General features: G+C 39.7%; 1 protein-coding gene across 2 annotated transcripts; it reads left to right on the plus strand.

Moving 5' to 3' along the window:
- Positions 1-4,280: 4,280 nt before the first annotated feature.
- On the plus strand, positions 4,281-9,068 carry LOC115431308 (ceramide synthase-like). Of its 2 annotated transcripts, XM_030151568.1 has the most exons (5): positions 4,281-4,643; positions 5,970-6,053; positions 6,144-6,363; positions 8,603-8,698; positions 8,780-9,068. In XM_030151568.1, the coding sequence occupies exons 1-5, from the start codon at positions 4,522-4,524 to the stop codon at positions 8,831-8,833; spliced, it is 576 nt and encodes a 191-aa protein (XP_030007428.1). In that variant the 5' UTR covers positions 4,281-4,521; the 3' UTR covers positions 8,834-9,068. The 2 variants fall into 2 exon arrangements, with proteins under 2 accessions (XP_030007428.1, XP_030007427.1); XM_030151567.1 differs by having other exon boundaries at positions 8,603-9,068.
- The last annotated feature ends 8,633 nt before the right edge of the window (positions 9,069-17,701 follow it).

Here is a 17,701-nt window from a genome sequence, read left to right on the forward strand (position 1 = left end):
ACTTCCATTAAAATAAACCTGCTGTTTTCTATTTGTTAAATAACTTTTAAGTCATAATATTGCTGATTGTGTGAAACCACAGCATACTAGTTTTTTAATTAATAATTCATGATCAATAATATCAAAAGCTGCTGTGAAATCCAGCAAGACTGCTCCTACTAATTTCTTTTGTTCTATTCCCCGTAGCCAATCGTCCGTCATCTGAGTTAGGGCAGTCGCTGTGGAGTGCCCCTCCCCATGCATGTTGACACTCTGTAGTTGAATTATTTATAGAAAAATAAGCTCGAATCTGTTCACATTCTACACTTTCCATTATTTTACTCAGCACAGGCAGTAAAGTTATTGCACAACTATTGGGTCCTGAAAATGGCTGGCTTGCATTCTTAGGTATTTGTGTTATTTTTGCCTTTTTCCATTCCTGCGGACATAACATTTCATTCAAACTTTGATTTATTATATGACAGATCACTGGGGATATCAAATCAGCAACCAATTTCAGAAGCTTACCTTCTAAACCATCAATACCTGGTGGTTTATCTTTACAGTTTCTCAGCATACTTTCTATTTTACTAATACTTACTCTTTCAAAATTAAATTTACAGTTTTTACCTAACATAATTTTATCTCTTATTAATGAGTAATATGCTTCATTATCAATTTCCTGAAAGCTGTTCCTTAAATCATCAATTTTTCTAATAAAATAATGATTTAAGTGATTTGCTGTCTCAACTGGTTTGGTGAGAAAATGTCCTTCTAACTGACTAACCCTTCTAACCCTAACACCCTAAACCTGGTGATATTAATGGAAAGCACTTCCTCATAATGGAACTGAAACAAATACCTATGTATAACATTATTTGGCTAATTCCCTTAGAAATCATATTATACATTTACATTTGTGTTTTGTTTGGAAAATACTATATCCACATGCATAAAAACATCTATTATTTAATATTATGGTAAGTCATGCTGAAAATTACTGTAAATGTGTATTCTTTATTATGTTTAAGACTTTTTTAATTAATCCGCATATGGAGACTGTCGTGGACCAAGCAGTCAAAGCACAAAACACAGGTGGAAAAGGAATTTATTTCCTGGAAAAATATCTTTACAAAACAGATAGCTTAAATCAGAGTTATAGGGCCCTTAAAAGAGGTCAACAAAATCAAACTCTACTGAAGAAAAATGCTAACAAAACTAAACATCAACTCAACTAACAGACCTGCCAGACTGAGACACTGGGGGCAACATACGTACATACTAATAGAGTCAACACACATGGGGAAAGTAAATAGACATAAACTAAAACTAACATAAGAAACCCTAATCCCCCCCTCTGATGTACATGCTCTTGGTCTGGTCCATGGGAGGGACTTCAGCATAAAACCCTGCTCTGCCCTCAGCCTCATCTTTTTCTGCAGCAGGAAATGCCACCCAGCTAGGTAACTCAAAGAAAGGAAAATTAATTAACAGCAAAATGTCAAACAATGTAAACTGAACGTGCATGCTCCATCTAGTGACAATCCAAGTGCTAATAAGCCAATTTTAAACAAAAAAAACAAAACAATGAGTGTTGTATGCATACCAAGTGACTGCGGCTCAACATAACTCAACATGTGGTGATGGTGTTTGTGAGTGTGGCTGCTGTAACCTTTTGTGTGGCTGGGCACGGCCATCACAGAGATAAATGTTACTGAGTCAAAAGTAGGTGATAATAGCCTTTAAGATGAGGTGGAGTCGTATAGTATAGTATAGTAAAATTAAAGTACAAACATCTCATATAGTACTTTAATACAGTACTGCATTACACATACAAACATAACAAAACATTTTTTTCCCTGAGAAAGACAGCTGGACTGAAATTGTGATAGATAAACAAGACAAATGTTGTTTGACAAATGCTTGATGATGTTCAGCCATTAAAAAGTGAATGCAGCCAAGGATCAAGGGTGTCAAACTCACATTAAGCCCATTATAATCTCAAATTGGCCAGACCAGTAAAATATTAACAATAAAAAAAAAGTTACATTTCATTGTGAAAATGCAGTATCCTATACAAAATGTGAATTACATAAATAACCACAAACAACCTGAAATTTCTTAAGAAAAATAAGTGCGATTTTAATATTTAAACCGCAAGCGGTGTAAAGGCCCTCGCCCTCCCGCCCTCCCGCCCAACCGCCTCCCGACGTGACCGCCGAGGCCACTGACAGTGAGAGGACACCGTATCATGGGCTCGATCTCACATTCTGCAAGATATACATGCACAAATGCTACATTGGGTCCAGATCAATCTGACACTCTGCGTGCAAGATATACACTTTTATACTTCTAAAAATGGCCGCTTCATTGTGAGGTCATCACAGCTATGCCCAACATTTGATCAAAAATGTAGATGATAACTTTTGATCACATGTGTGTTGGTGATTTTCACCCAGTTTCATCCAAATTGGATGTAAACCCTAGGAGGAGATGATGAAAGTATGAGGGGTGGGATTCTGACAAAAACCCATTCATTTCTTTGGCACAGTTTTGGTGTTGTCATGGCAACACAATTGTAAATAGGGGTGTGTCCTCATTGACTTTTTGGTTCAGTTTGGCATGAGGGATGTGTGTGCCAAATTTTGTTTGACTATGTCCAAAAATTTTTTTTGTCCCATTCAAAATTTTTAGGGGGCACCAGAGAGCCATTTAACAATCCAACTATGCGAGTTACATATCATCGTGGTCAGGTTGTCATTCTGCACAAATGTTACATTGAGTCCAACTCAATCTGACACTGTCTTTGCGAGATATACACACTTTTATACTTCTGAAAATGGCAGCTTCGTTGTGAGGTCATTACAGCCACACCCAACATTTGATCAAAAATGTAGGTGATAACTTTTGATCACACACGTGTGTAGGTGATTTTCACCCAGTTTGGTCCAAATTGGATGTAAACCATAGGAGGAGATGATGAAAGTATGAGGGTTGTGATTTTACAGGTCCACACTTCCACCCAATATGGCTGACTTCCTGTTGGGTTTAGGGTGGGGCCATAATATAATTTTTTACTTGTCCTACCATGGGCTATGTCTGTACCAAGTTTCATTATGATGAAAAAAATTTGGGGAGGGCTCCCATCCGCATAATGTATTTTGATTTTTGAGGGGGTGCTACCACGTCATTTTGGGATATTTTTTCTTGGGTACTTCAAATAAAAAATTTTTTGCCAGGCTTGAATTTTTGGTCAAATAAAATTGACTTTTTGGTCAGGGGGTCAAATTTGTGTTCAAAGTGGCGAGAGAATAATAAAAATAATAATAATGGAACCATGTGATTTTAACAGGTCCTCGCTGACATGTATGTCTGGGCTCAGACCTAATAACGGAACCATGCAATTTTAATAGGCCCTTGCCGACATGTAGGCAAGGGCCTAAAAATAACTAGAAGCACTCGGAGAGCGCAGACCTCCACCAAGGCTGATCAGTGGCCCCCCCCCGTGGGCCCCCCCACACCAAAGAGGTTATGTTTTTGCCAGGGTTTGTTTGTCTGTCTGTCTGTCTGTCTGTTTGTCTGTCCGTTAGTGTGCAACATAACTCAAAAAGTTATGGACAGAGTTTGATGAAATTTTCTGGTCTGCGCCCCCCCGTGGCCCCCCACCCCCGATCACCACCAAAATTTAATCATTTCTTCCTTATCCATTTCCAACAAACCCTGACAATTTCATCAAAATCTGTCCATAACTTTTTGAGTTATGTTGCACACTAACGGACAGACAAACAGACAGACAGACAAACAAACAAACCCTGGCAGAAACATAACCTCCTTGGCGGAGGTAATAATAACGGAGCCATGCAATTTTAAAAGGCCCTCGCCGACATGTATGTCTGGGCTCGGGCCTAATAAGCATTTTCATGTAATATTTTTACATCAAAAGAAAAAAAAAAGGGAGTTGACATAATAGGTTATGAAGACCCCCTCGACAGTTGGCTTTGGCTATTTTACATTACATAATTGCCTTGATTGGAAAGAGCGTAATGCAAGTTTTTCAGATACATTTTTTAATTATTTTTTTAAAGAATTGATCTTTGCACTGAACAGCGATTTTTTTTTTTTTTTTTTTTTTTTTCAAGCAAAGCTGTGAAAGTCTTGTCCCGTACAGTGGGAAAAAATGTATTCCTTGGTTTCAGGGGGATATCTTGAGTGTAATTTTTGCATTTTGCATCCCACTGGACTTTTTGGGGGCCGGTTTTAGCCTGCGGTATTATACAGGTCTTCTTTCCTGAGACCACATGCTGATGTCGACTTCCAGACCCGGATCCGGGTTACCTCAGGTCAGCTCCTCCCTCTGGTTCAGATGACACACTACACCCACGTCCTACAGGGAAGTAACAGTGAAAACAACAGCGTACAGACCGAGTCCTTTGCTCTTCTCCGTGTGCTGGACTCTGTAGGCTCTTATCGATCATCGATTTCTGTCTGACCATTGGGTCGGGTTGGGTCTTCAGGAACAGGTTCCGAAGGTCGGCTCGGATCATGTGGACCGAGGTGGTCTGCGGGGCAGTGGTGTTTCCAGGACTGTTCCACGGGTTCAGGAGAGTCCTCCAATCCGTCTTCACACACTGGACCCAGGCCGACGTGGTCTCTGTCAGTGAAAGGTGACCCACAGACACGGGAGCCCAGTGGGACACGAGGACATTTAGTAGAAATCTGTTTGTTATAGTTATATTTAACCAAGAATGTCTCTAAATAGTCTCGTATTAAGGTAATAATAAATTGCTGATGATGTGCAAAGTGGTGGAGGATGTATCCACCTGAGTAAAACTACATACAGTACATACATACTACTACTACTACTACTACATACTATACACTATTACAGTAACCCTACTCTAGTAAAAGTACTTAGTACACAGTGAAGATACTCCACATGTAAAATCTTACTTGAATTATGAAAAGCCAAAGTATATTCTGGACAGTAAAATGATCCCTGATAGTGTTTAAAAAGTAAATTTAAAATAATACAAAATATTCTAAATAATATATTTAAATACATTCAGATCCTTCATCTCAGTAAAGCTACTAATAGTACTTGCTTCACTACAAATTACACATACAAAATCTTATAAAAAGTGTTAAAATATAAGGATGTTCACAGACCATTACCACACCTATGAATTTTTTTTCATTCATTATTTACACCTCCTCCCATTTTAAATTATTTATTTATCCACTCAATTATTTATTTTTATGTAAACATTTTAATTTTGTATTACTATTACTACTTTAATTTATTTCTGTTTCAGTCTTATTTTATGTTATTGTTATTTATCTATTTAGCTATAGAGTAGAACAAAGTGCTATCCAAAAAAACAAACATCAAAACAACACAAACATAGTAATACATTGAGACAACATAAAAGCAATACAACATAATATATTAAAACAAGTAATTTGATGTTTCATCCATGTGTATGTTCCAATTTACTGCAGTACATGATAATGTTTAGCTCATCTGAACTACTTTATAAACTGTTGGTGGTTTGTGCAAAACATTGTTGAGGAAAACTTTAATCTGAACGCATAAAGGACCAGTTTCTCACGAACATTAAAAAGTCATTTTATGTGGAGAGATGTGGTTTTCACTAATCAAGATGGAGATAAAAAATCTGTAATCAGAAAAGGAACTAAAGCTGTTCCGCAAATGTAGTGGAATTTTATTATTATTATTATTATTATTATTATATTATTATGATTATTATTATTATATTATTTATTATTTATTTATTATTATTTTTTAAAGAAAATAAAATAAGATAAAATACAAAGCTGCATAAAATGGAAATAAGTTAAGTATCTCAAATTTGACTAAAGGTACATATTTACAACAAAGCACTGTGTAATAAATCAATACATTTGATTAGCTTTTTGCTGTCATTATGTACAGTTAACATATAACAAATGGATGCCATTGTTTTCTTCAGGTTGGTGTCCGCCATCCATGCGTCGTTGGCAACTGCAGCAGGAATGACTGTCGTGACATCCTGCAGAGACGTGATGACTGACAGGTAGGAGAGTCTACAGCACCTCTTATTTTGTAATAGAAGCCACAACGACATTAAAAAGCTACCTTGTGTCTCCCCCTAATCCTCCTATAGTCACTGGCTGGTCAATGGATTTGTGTTGTTCGGAGCCCCATACATGGCCAACGATATCTACGCCATGTACCTGAGCCACTACCACACTCAAAGGGTCAAAGGTCATATGAGTACATACAGGAGGCATTCCTTTCAGACCATGAAAGAGTTCCTCATCAGGGAGTGGATGCTGGTCCTTCATCATGTGGTGTTGCTTCTTGTTTTCTTGCCCATCACTCTGGTGAGAACAGGAGGGGATGAACGCACTTCCTGAGTCATTTTGAGTACTTGCACTTTTTTTGAGTATTGCAATTTACTGAAACTTTATACTTCAACTCCACTGCATCTCAGAGACATATAATGCAGTTTTGACTTCACTACATGTGTCTGATAGTGTTAGGTACATTTCAGATTCTTGTTTTTAATAACTATTTCAGCTCAAGACCTAAAAGATCAATTTAATGTATTTGTCAGGACCCAAATTTACTAAAATATATAATGACTTGGCATAAATCTACATACATCAATCAAACCAATATCAAATAAATGCACTTTCTGACAGAATGTACTTCAAACACTAGCAAGTAGAGCTGAGCAATATATTTAATTAGTTTTATCAGTATAATTAGGTTTTGGTAAATTGTGAAAAATGCTTGAAGCACGAAACTGAGAATATTGTTCCATTTACTTTGTAAAGAATTTGTCAAATATGTAATTAGTGGTTATCTTTTTATCATAACAGAGAGAAGATAAGTGGAGCCTCCAACCATCATGCATGGGTGGAGAGGTTCAAGTATGAGCTTTAGCAGCTTAAACATCAGTAGAAGAAACATCAGTCAGAGAAATGGAAATGTAACAATAACTGTAAATGTAAGGTCTTAAATTTAATCAAAGAAGCCTTAAAAATGTCTCAAAAAGTCATGCATTTGGCGTAAAGTCGTAAGTTTGTCTACATTAAACCTGTAGATATCCTGATATTGACTGTGAATTTGTTACTCCAGTCATATATGGCATATAGCTTTATCAGATTTTATTTTCAATCCTTATTGTCAGAAAACAATTGATTAAAATCCCAATTATCTGTGACAAAAAAAAAGAATGAAGTTTTTGTTCATATTGACCAACTCTAATAATAAGTAACAGTAACACACCATCACCAACTGACTCACAAAACACACCATTCAAATATAAATATACATAAACATACACAACTGACTCTGCTGTCAGAGTTTCTCATTTGCACTGGAAATTTTTTTTATTGAACCCCAGCTCTGAACCTGTTTTGTTTAGAGTTGTCTTAAATTTGTTGATTCATTACTGAGCGGATCCAACATAGACCAACACCTCTTGCAGGGAACACCTCTTGCAGAGAACAGGGAATGAATTCATATGTTGTACTATTGTACTTTTGCTCAATTAAAAACAGCTCCAAGCCCCATTTTGGGTCCTGACTCTATCTTTGGGAAATTCACTATTAGAGTCAAGAGAAAAGAAAAAAAAAAAAAACCACTACATAAGTATTTAAAATAATATAAAGATAATCATGGATTGGATTTTATCACACTTTTCTAGGCACTCAAAGTGTTTTACACTGACTTCATTATTCATTTACATCACAGCCGCACACGCTGGTGGTTTTAATGGTGGTAAAATAGGGAAAAGCATTTAAACTTTAACCACCTACAGCAGGCGTGTGCAACTTTAAATTGTTAAATTAATTGTTGTTGTAATTGTTAATTTAAATTTTGAATGAATGAATTCATTCGCCTCAGTTTATCATTTCAACATGTCATTTCAACTTACAGATCACAATGGATCTACAAATGCACAAACCATTTAGTAACAGGCAGAATATTGTTACAATTGCACTTACTTCTCTTTAGACATTTCAGGTTGTTCATATTTGTTCAGGTTATTCACATTTTTGCGAAAGGATAGTTTGTAAATGTAAATATTTTCATGTAATCTGACTATTTAACACAAAAAAACAAAGAGAAAAATATGGATTTGTCATTATTTATAGGTAATATGATAGTATTTTAATGGTCCGACCCACTGGAGATTGAGATGTGCTGTATGTGGCCTCTAAAGTATTGACATCCTTGATTGTTACTATCTCAGTATAATTTTTGCATTTCACAGTTGCATCCCATCGGCCAGACTGGACCTTCTGGTGGGCCGGTTTGGCCCTTGGGCCATATGTTTGACACCCTGACCTACAGCTATGAAATTCAACATACATATTATTTGAGCAATTTATAATCTAAAAACATTCGATATGGTGGTCTAACCCTGACAGGAACCATTTTACTGCACAGTCGCTACTTCCATACTTTAAGTACATTTTGCTGATAATACTTTTTTACACACATTTTTCTGAAGTACAAATGTGAGTGGAGAACTTATAGTTGTTGTGGATTATTTTCAGTGTGTGGTATTAGTACTTTCCCTTGAGTAAAGGATCTGAATATCTGTTCCAGTTCTTCAGACGAGGACTGGGGGATTTCTTCATTGGCTGCTTTTTCATCACAGAGTTCAGCACCCCCTTCATCTCCATTGGAAAGATTCTCATCCAGGTAAAGCTCTCAGATGGCAAAGCTGTCGGCTGCTGGTTTTCCTTAACATCGTTTCATCTGTCATTCCTTCACATTTCTCAGTTGGGTCTGGATGACAGCAGGTGCACAGAATCAACGGCATATTTGTCCTCCTGAGTTTCTTCACCTGTCGGATCCTGCTCTTCCCCTTCATGTACTGGATGTACGGCCACCACGCTGGAATTTCTCTGCACAGAGTGGCTTCCATTTACCCCTGCACTGCAATGGGGTAACCTAGTGATCCTGCTCCACAGATCCTGGTTAGCTCTTGCTGAAGAAAGCAAACAGACTCTACCTGAAACAGATGGGAAACAGCTGTAAAGACAGATCGAAGACAGATTGAGGAGTTGGTTTGTTTGTAAAAACTAATCTGACACTGAGGGTGAGAGTATGCACTGCATAGACAGATGGAAAAAATGAATGTATCAAATACTTTGTGAGAGGTTTTTCTTTAAAATTTTAATCTAAAGAACTTGTTGTGGACAAAAATTTGAATTAACAATCAGCCAGACTGTTGTTTGGTAGTTAAAGGTGCTCTTTGGATGGGATTCATGTAGATGAAAAACTCTGAAAACACTCCATGAGGGAGAGTTGAAATCAAAACATGTTATTTCAAGGAGCTGTATGTAAGAATTATGTTCCAAGGACTCATACCCCTACCCTTGCTTCCTGCTTCTGAAGCATGCAGCGGCAGTGCAGGGGTCTTGAGAAGTCAATCACAGAGAAACTCTGTAAGTGAAGTCTGATTAAACAAGAGAAAACTAAAGATTATATAGAACCAAATCCAACCCCTCAAACTATGATGTCATTCCTTACGTACATCGTACCACCCCATACTACTCCTTCTCTGCTCCGAGAAGAGGTCATGATGACCTCTTCACTCTAACCTTGCTTGGATCATATCTGGAGTGCAGGCGCCATCCTCTATCTACACATTCAGACATTTAGGGGTTTGGGTTTTAACTCAAGGCAAGAAAGAACTCCATTCCTGGGTTGGGGGTGTTACAGAGTGGTAAACATCACACATAATGAATAATGACTCAGCATTAAAAGAAGATGTACTAACAGTATAAAACAGGGATGTCCAAAGTCCGGCCTGGGGGCCAATCATGGCCCGCGGTCAGATTTTATCTGGCCCACAGCTTGGGTTTTATAATGTATTATTATGGCCTGCTTGGACTGTTGATCCGAGTACATGAATCATAAAAGGTTCAAATGCAGTTCCTCCTTTCACCTCATGGTGGCAGCACCACTCTAACTCCATCTGGCTCTGTGACCTTGCCATGAACCCTTTTCGCTGATTTCTAACCATGGTGCCTGTAAATTAAAAAAGGAGAGTTGACAGTGAGGGCCGCCGCTTCCAGGAGAGATGGGAATTACAATTTTTTCACTGAAAATCGAGGTGATTGTGTTTGCCTAATTTGTCGAGAGATTGTTGCCTTGTTAAGGAATTCAATGTAAAGAGACACCAGCAGATAAAACATGCTAACGCATACGACAAGCTAGCAGGGAGTGAGCGCTCCGAAAAAGTGAAGCAAATTCCAGCTGCTTTAAACTCACAACAGTGACTCTTCATGTGAACCTGAGTTCAATGAATTCACCACCAAGGCAGGCTACCAAGTTGCCAGGTTAGTTGCCTATAATTGCTGGTGTTATGTACTTGTAGATGTGACACAAATATTACTTTCTGAATGATTTTGTGAAAGACAAGAGTAAGAATCATATGTTTTCATCTTAAACGTTAACAGACTTACATTACTGAGATAATATGAGACAATGATTACTCATTATGTCATGTTTAAAATGAATGTGGGGTTAAGATTTTTATCAACTTCTTGGAAGTTTAAGATACTCCACAGTTTGCTCTATGTTTATGTTTATGTTTATGTTTACGCATTTGGCAGACGCTTTTTTCCAAAGCGACTTACAGGGGAAAACCAATTAAATCACTCAATCAATCAAATTTTATTTATATAGCGCCAGATCACAAAAAAGTTATCTCTTGACATTTTATATAGAGTTGGTCAAAACCAGACTCTAAGTCAATTTACAGAAACCCAACAGAATCCTCCAGGAGCAAACACTTGTGACTGGTGACAGTGGCGAGGAAAAACTTCCCTTTAACAGGCAGAAACCTCGAGCAGACCCAGACTCCTGGAGGATGGCCGTCTGCCTTGACCAGTTGGGGTTAAAGAGAGAGAGTAGAAGGGGAAAAAGAGAGAGCGATAGAGATAGAGACGGGGAGAGGGGGAGAAGGGGGAGACACATGGAGGCGGTTGAGGATAAGTGAGTGGTGATGATGAGGGCAGGAAAGAGGCCGGACCACCGCAGCAGGTCCAGAGATAATCGTGAAAGAATCTGTGGTTATCCTGGGAAAAACCTTATTAGAATATTTAAAATGGAATGTTTGAAAGTGCTAGGATAGGAGGTGCTCTCGGAAGAGCTGGGTCTTCAGGAGCTTCTTGAAGATAGGCAGGGATGACTCTGTTCTTGTAGCACTTGGTAGAGCGTTCCACCAACGTGGAACGACCCATGAAAAGAGCCTGGATTGTCTTGTACAAGGTCTGGGGACCACCAGACTACGTTCCCCAGATGAGCGGAGTGGTGGGGCGACATAAGCTTTTATTAGTGCACCTAAGTAGACAGGAGCAGACCCACTGAGAATTTTGTAGGCTCGGATTAAAGATTTGAATTTGATGCGGGCAGCTATGGGTAGCCAGTGTAACTCAATGAGTAACACTGTGCCCTTTTAGGCTGATTGAAGACCAGACGCGCTGCTGCATTCTGGACCATTTGTAGTGGTTTGACAGCACAAGCTGGGAGGCCCGTTAGAAGAGCATTGCAGTAGTCAAGACGGGAGATAACCATAGTCTGCACCAGGAGCTGGGTGGCCTGTTCGGTTAGGTATGGCCTGATCTTTCTTAGGTTGAACAGAGTGAAACGGCATGATCGGGTGACAGAGGCAACATGATCCGTGAAGGTCAACTGATTATCAATCATGACTCCCAAGTTACGTACTACACTGGTAGGAGCCAGAGGTATGGAGTCAATAGTGATGGAGATGTCCTGCTGTATGGTTGGCTTAGCTGGGAAGACCAGCAGTTCAGTTTTGGACAGGTTCAGCTGAAGGTGATGGGCTTTCATCCATGCAGATATGTCAGAGGACAAACTGAGATCCGCACTGAGACTGTGGAGTCATCAGGTGGGAATGACAGATAGAGCTGGGTATGATCAGCATAGCAATGATATGAGAAGCCGTGTGAGTGGATGATCTGACCGAGTGAGGTGGTGTATATGGCAAAAAGGAGGGGGCCCAACACAGAGCTATGTTATGTGACTCCAGATGTGAAAGGAAGGCAGAATTGTTTTTTTTTTTGTTTTTTTTTTTTTAAATTTGTTCACACCTGAGTGGCGTAGATTTGGTTACATTGCCATTTAAAAAAATTATATTGTGACAATGAAAATAAAATTATTGTAGAACAGCACATTTATATGTAATTTTTACTGTTTAAAAAACGTCCGAAGGGACCACTGGCCCCTGGCAATGTCCACATTATCAGATCTGGCCCTCTTTAAAAAAGTTTGGACACCCCTGGTATAAAATATAAAGAGTATAACATAAAGAGTATAAAATATAAAAAGTAAATTTTTCCACCACATGGCTTAACAGCAAGACGGGTAAAGCAGTTCTGATTGAATCCACCCCAACTAACTTTGCATCTATATCAGAAATATGAGAAAAGAATAAAGGTGGAGGTGTATGTGCATTATGGTGCTCTCATTTGGGGTGTTTTCATCTTTTGAGTATGTACCTTTCAAAATGGAGCTAAATTTATCTCCTTCCATACACTACATCATCATATACAGGCCTCCCCAGCAGTGTCAAAGTTTTGTTGATGATTTTACTGAGATGCTTTCAGTTGTGTTCACAGAGTTTGACTGTATCATCATTACAGGTGATCTGAATGTACATGTGGATAATGTGTGTGACAGAAATGCAAAAGAACTCTGTGCTGTCCTTGAAACCTTTGGTTTAATTCAGCATGTGAGTGAGCCCACCCACAGCAGATGGCACACTCTGGACCTGCTCATTACTAAGGGGATAAATATTTCAAGTGTCAGTGTGGTCGATGTTGCTTTATCTGATCATTTCTGTGTCTCTTTGAACTGTCAGTAATTACCTCCGCCAAGGAGGTTATGTTTTTGCCAGGGTTTGTTTGTTTGTCTGTCTGTTTGTCTGTCCGTTAGTGTGCAACATAACTCAAAAAGTTATGGACAGATTTGGATGAAATTTTCGGGGTTTGTGGGAAATGGGATAAGGAAGAAATGATTAAATTTTGGTGGTGAGGGGGGGGGGGGGGGCCCACGGGGGGGGCGCAGACCAGAAAATTTCATCAAAATCTGTCCATAACTTTTTGAGTTATGTTGCACACTAACAGACAGACAGACAGACAAACAAACCCTGGCAAAAACATAACCTCCTTGGCGTGGGGGGCCCATGGGGGGGGCCATTGATCAGCCTTGGCGGAGGTCTGTGCTCTCCGAGTGCTTCTAGTTCCCAAACAAGTGGCTGGACCTGCAGTTGTTCGGAAGACCACATTAATGACAGCACAGGCACGCTGTTTATGGAGATGATTAGGTTTGAAAACGCCTCATGTTCTAATGTTGACGATCTGTTGAACTCATATTCTTCTTGTGTTCTAAATGTTCTGGACATCATTGCTCCTGTTAAGGTTAAAATGGTTAGAAATAGGCAGAAGACACCATGGAGAAATGATGACTCAGTCAGGGCACAGAAAAAGGAGTGTCGAAGGGCCGAACGGAAATGGTGCAAGTCTAAGCTTCAGGTTCATTATGAGATTTACAAAGAACAGTTGTGTGTGTTCAACCAGATTTTGTGTAGAACAAGGGAGAGGTATTTTTCAGAAATGATTACCAAGCACAGTAACAACTCTGTGTCCTATTTGCAACTGTAAATAGGTTAACAAACCCTCCTGCTCCATTGCCTTCAGGACTAGTTTCCACATTGAAGTGCAATGAGTTTACAACATTCTTTAATGACAAGGTTCGGGGCATTAAACACTCAGTTAATCCCACAACACAGTTACCACTGCAGACTTCCAGACACCTAGAGCTAACGCATTTCACACCTGTCACTGACAAAACAGTCCAAGAGACCATCTGTAGTCTGAGTTTAGCCACATGTTGCCTCGACGAGTTGCCCACTAGATTTCTAAAATCTGTGCTGAGCAGTTTGCTACCCCACCTCACTCACTTAGTTAATATTTCATTACAATCTGGAACATTTCCCAGGGCCTTGAAAACTGCTGTCATTAGGCCTCTCCTAAAGAAGAGTAGTCTTGATGCAGCAGTACTGAACCCATATCAGCCCATATCAAATCTGCCATTTTTAGCTAAAGTCCTTGAGAGAGTTGTTTACCAACAGCTCTCTGACTTTCTTCTATTGAACAACTGCTTTGATGATTTCCAGTCAGGTTTCAGGCCCATCACAGCACTGAGACTGCTCTGATCAAAGTGACAAATGACATCCGTCTGAACACAGACAAAGGTAAAGTAACAGTCTTATGCCCCGTTTCCACTACGTGGTATCAACTCGACTCGGCTCGGCCTTTTTTGCGTTTCCATTATGAAAAAGGACCTGGAATCTGGTACCCGGTACTACTTTTTTGGTATCTCCGCCGAGGTTCCAGGACTGCGAACCAGATACTAAACCGTGACGTATAACACTGCAAACCACTGATTGGTCAGACAGTTTTCTCTGTGGCCCGCCGTTTTACAAAAAACACATGCGGAAGTGGACAGTAAATATAGCGGTACATTAATTCACATGATAACAGCCCAAACTACACCATGGTCGGTCGAGGAGATTCAGTCTTTGGTGGCTGATGTAAAAATTCAGACGAGACAACACACAACGAGCGAGTTTATCAGCAACTCTCTGAGCAGACGATATGGAAATAACGTGCTGCATCCAGGTACTATAAAGTCAGTAGTATCTTGTAATGGAAACGCTCTCCAGGAATGTCGAGGCGAGCCGAGTCGAGCTGGTTCCACGTAGTGGAAATGTGGCATTAGTCCTGCTGGATCTGAGTGCTGCATTTGATACAGTTGGTCATGTGATTCTGTAACAGAGGCTAGAGGACTGGGTAGGCATCTCTGGTCCTGCCCTGAAATGGTTCAAGTCCTACCTTGAGGACAGGAAGTATTATGCTCAAATCAGAAACTGTGTGTCAGACCAAATGGCAGTGACCTGCAGGGTCCCCAGGGGTCCATCCTGGGACCCCTCTTGTTCAATCTTTACATGTTGCCCTGGGCCAGTTAATACACAGTAATAACGTGTCCTACCACAACTATTAGATGACACTCAGATTTACATCTCGCTGACAGCAGGTGAACATGGGCCTGTGGACTCACTCTGTGACTGCCTCCAACAGATCACTGTGTATCCACACAGCAAAACAACTTTCTCCAGCTAAATTCAGACAAGACCGAAGTCACTGTCTTTGGCCCACAAAAACCCAGAGAAAGTGTCATCAGTCATCTGGAATCTGTTACTCTAAAAGCTAAAAACCAGGTTAGAAATCTAGGGGTAATGGACTCAGACATAAACTTTAACAGCCACATTAAATCAACTAGAAGCACTCAGAGAGCGCAGACCTCCGCCAAGGCTGATCAGTGGCCCCCCCGTGGGCCCCCCCACCCCCGATCACCACCAAAATTTAATCATTTCCTTTATCCCATTTCCAACAAACCCTGAAAATTTCATCCAAATCTGTCCATAACTTTTGAGTTATGTTGCACACTAACGGACAGACAACAAACAAACAGACAAACAAACAAACAAACCCTGGCAAAAACATACCTCCTTGGCGGAGGTAATTACATCATCAGCCTTTTACCATCTCAAAAACATTGCCAGAATAAAAGGTTTACTGTCTAAACCAGACTTAGAGAGACTTATCCATGCATTTATCTCTAGCAGGTTAGACTACTTTAACGGCCTTCTCACTGGACTCTCTAAACGAGCTGTAAGACAGCTGCAGTACATCCAGAACGCTGCTGCTTGAGTCCTGACTAGAACCAGGAAGTACGACCATATCAGTCCTGTGCTCAGATCTCTGCACTGGCTTCCTGTGGCTCAGAGAATAGACTTTAAAACAGCTCTGCTCGTTTATAAGTCTCTCCATGGTCTAGCACCAAAGTACATCTGTGACATGTTGGTCCCATATGAACCATCTCGGACCCTGAGAACCTCAGGGACTGGTCTTCTGCTGGTGCCCAGAGTCAGGACTAAACACGGTGAAGCTGTGTTTCAGTTTCCATGCATCTAAACTTGGAACAGTCTTCCTGATGATTTGAGACAGGCCTCTACTCTGACAATGTTTAAGTCCAGGCTGAAAATGGCTCTGTTCAACTGTGCATGTAACAACTGAAAGGGTTCCTCTTTTACTTTGTTTTAATTGATTATTATTTATGTTTTATTGATTATGTTTTAATTATAATTGTGTGTTTTTAATCTGTCTCTTTTCCATTTTGGTAAAGCACTGTGAATTGCCCTGTATATGAATTGTGCTATACAAATAAATCTGCCTTGCCTTGCCTTACCTAACCCCTAACCCTAACCCTAAACAAAAGTTGCATTTGTTTTGGTCAAACAGCAATGGTCAGTCTTTAGACAGAGGAAAGTGTTAGGGTTAGTATTTTAAATACTGATATCACTGACAGTAGTAGTCCAACCAGAATATTCACATTTGAAAAGCCAAATGGCAGCCCACAAATAATGTTCATGTTGTCATTTTGTGTTTTGGTCTGATGTTCCACCCATCACCTATCTCCCAGTCACCAAGTCAGTAGCGTTTCAGCATCCAGGTTGCCAGTTCCCACTGAGCTGCAGCTGGAACATTTCTGATAACAATGTCTGATGTTACTAAACCTAAAAAGCCTCTTATGATTCCCAAATATGTCATGACAAAGTGAGGAAGAAACCAAGGATATGTAAAGGAGATGCTTTTGAAACATGGAGACAGCTGAAAATGGAAGAATTTGAGGACAGACACCAGGTAAGAGCCACTGAGAGCTGGGCCCTTGGTCTCACCGGGACTGGGCGGTCTCTTCCCCGAGGCCGGGCCGGGTCTCTTCACCCATGGCCAAGCTGGGAGAAGAGACCACAGCCCGGGATCAGGTGAAGAGACCAGGCCAGGTAAAAATACAGGTATATCGCAAAAAATTAGAATATCATGAAAAAATTCAAATTTTTTGTCACTCATTTCAGAAAGTGAAACCCATATAGACATAGAGTGAAATATTCAAGTCTTATTTCTTGAAATTTTTATGATTATGGCTTACAGATAATGAACATCCAAAATTCTGTCTCAGAAAATTAGAGTATTGCATAAAATCAATAAAAAATGAATACTTTAAACAGAAATGTCAGCCTTCTTCATTTCATTCCACCTGAGCAGTGCCACTGGCTGATTGCCTCCACCACGCCACATTGATGCAGTAATTCATGTAAAAGGAGGCCCAACCAAGTCATGACTTCAAAGAAATGAACATACTTTTCAGAAGCCTGACATTTGTTTAAAACAGTGGTTCTTAACCTTGTTGGAGGTACTGAACCCCACCAGTTTCATATGCGCATTCACCGAACCCTTCTTTATTAAAAATAAAATATGATTTTTTTTCAAATTCAAGACACAGGTATATGTTTTACTGTTTCACTGTGTTCAAAGAACAAAACCACTACAGTGCATGAACTCACAACAAATTACATACCTTTTCACAAAGACATGACCTTTTTAATACTACCACACTGAAATGGTTTTAATTTTTAACCTTATGTATTCCGATAATGAACATATTGTATTTCATTCATTCATTCATTTCTGAATCCGCTTTATCCTCACTAGGGTCACGGGGGTCGCTTGGAGCCTATCCCAGCTACATAGGGGCGAAGGCGGGGTA

The sequence above is a fragment of the Sphaeramia orbicularis genome, chromosome 13, assembly GCF_902148855.1.
Source record: "Sphaeramia orbicularis chromosome 13, fSphaOr1.1, whole genome shotgun sequence".
NCBI lineage: Eukaryota > Metazoa > Chordata > Actinopteri > Kurtiformes > Apogonidae > Sphaeramia > Sphaeramia orbicularis.

What these genes read in the sequence shown, in the direction of transcription:
- LOC115431308 (XM_030151567.1), top strand. Translation starts at nt 4,522, where the DNA reads ATGTGGACCGAGGTGGTCTGCGGGGCAGTGGTGTTTCCAGGACTGTTC. An exon ending in AGAGACGTGATGACTGACAG is followed by an intron (nt 6,054 to 6,143) that starts GTAGGAGAGTCT and finishes ATCCTCCTATAG; the next exon opens with TCACTGGCTGGTCAATGGAT. An exon ending in TTTTCTTGCCCATCACTCTG is followed by an intron (nt 6,364 to 8,602) that starts GTGAGAACAGGA and finishes TATCTGTTCCAG; the next exon opens with TTCTTCAGACGAGGACTGGG.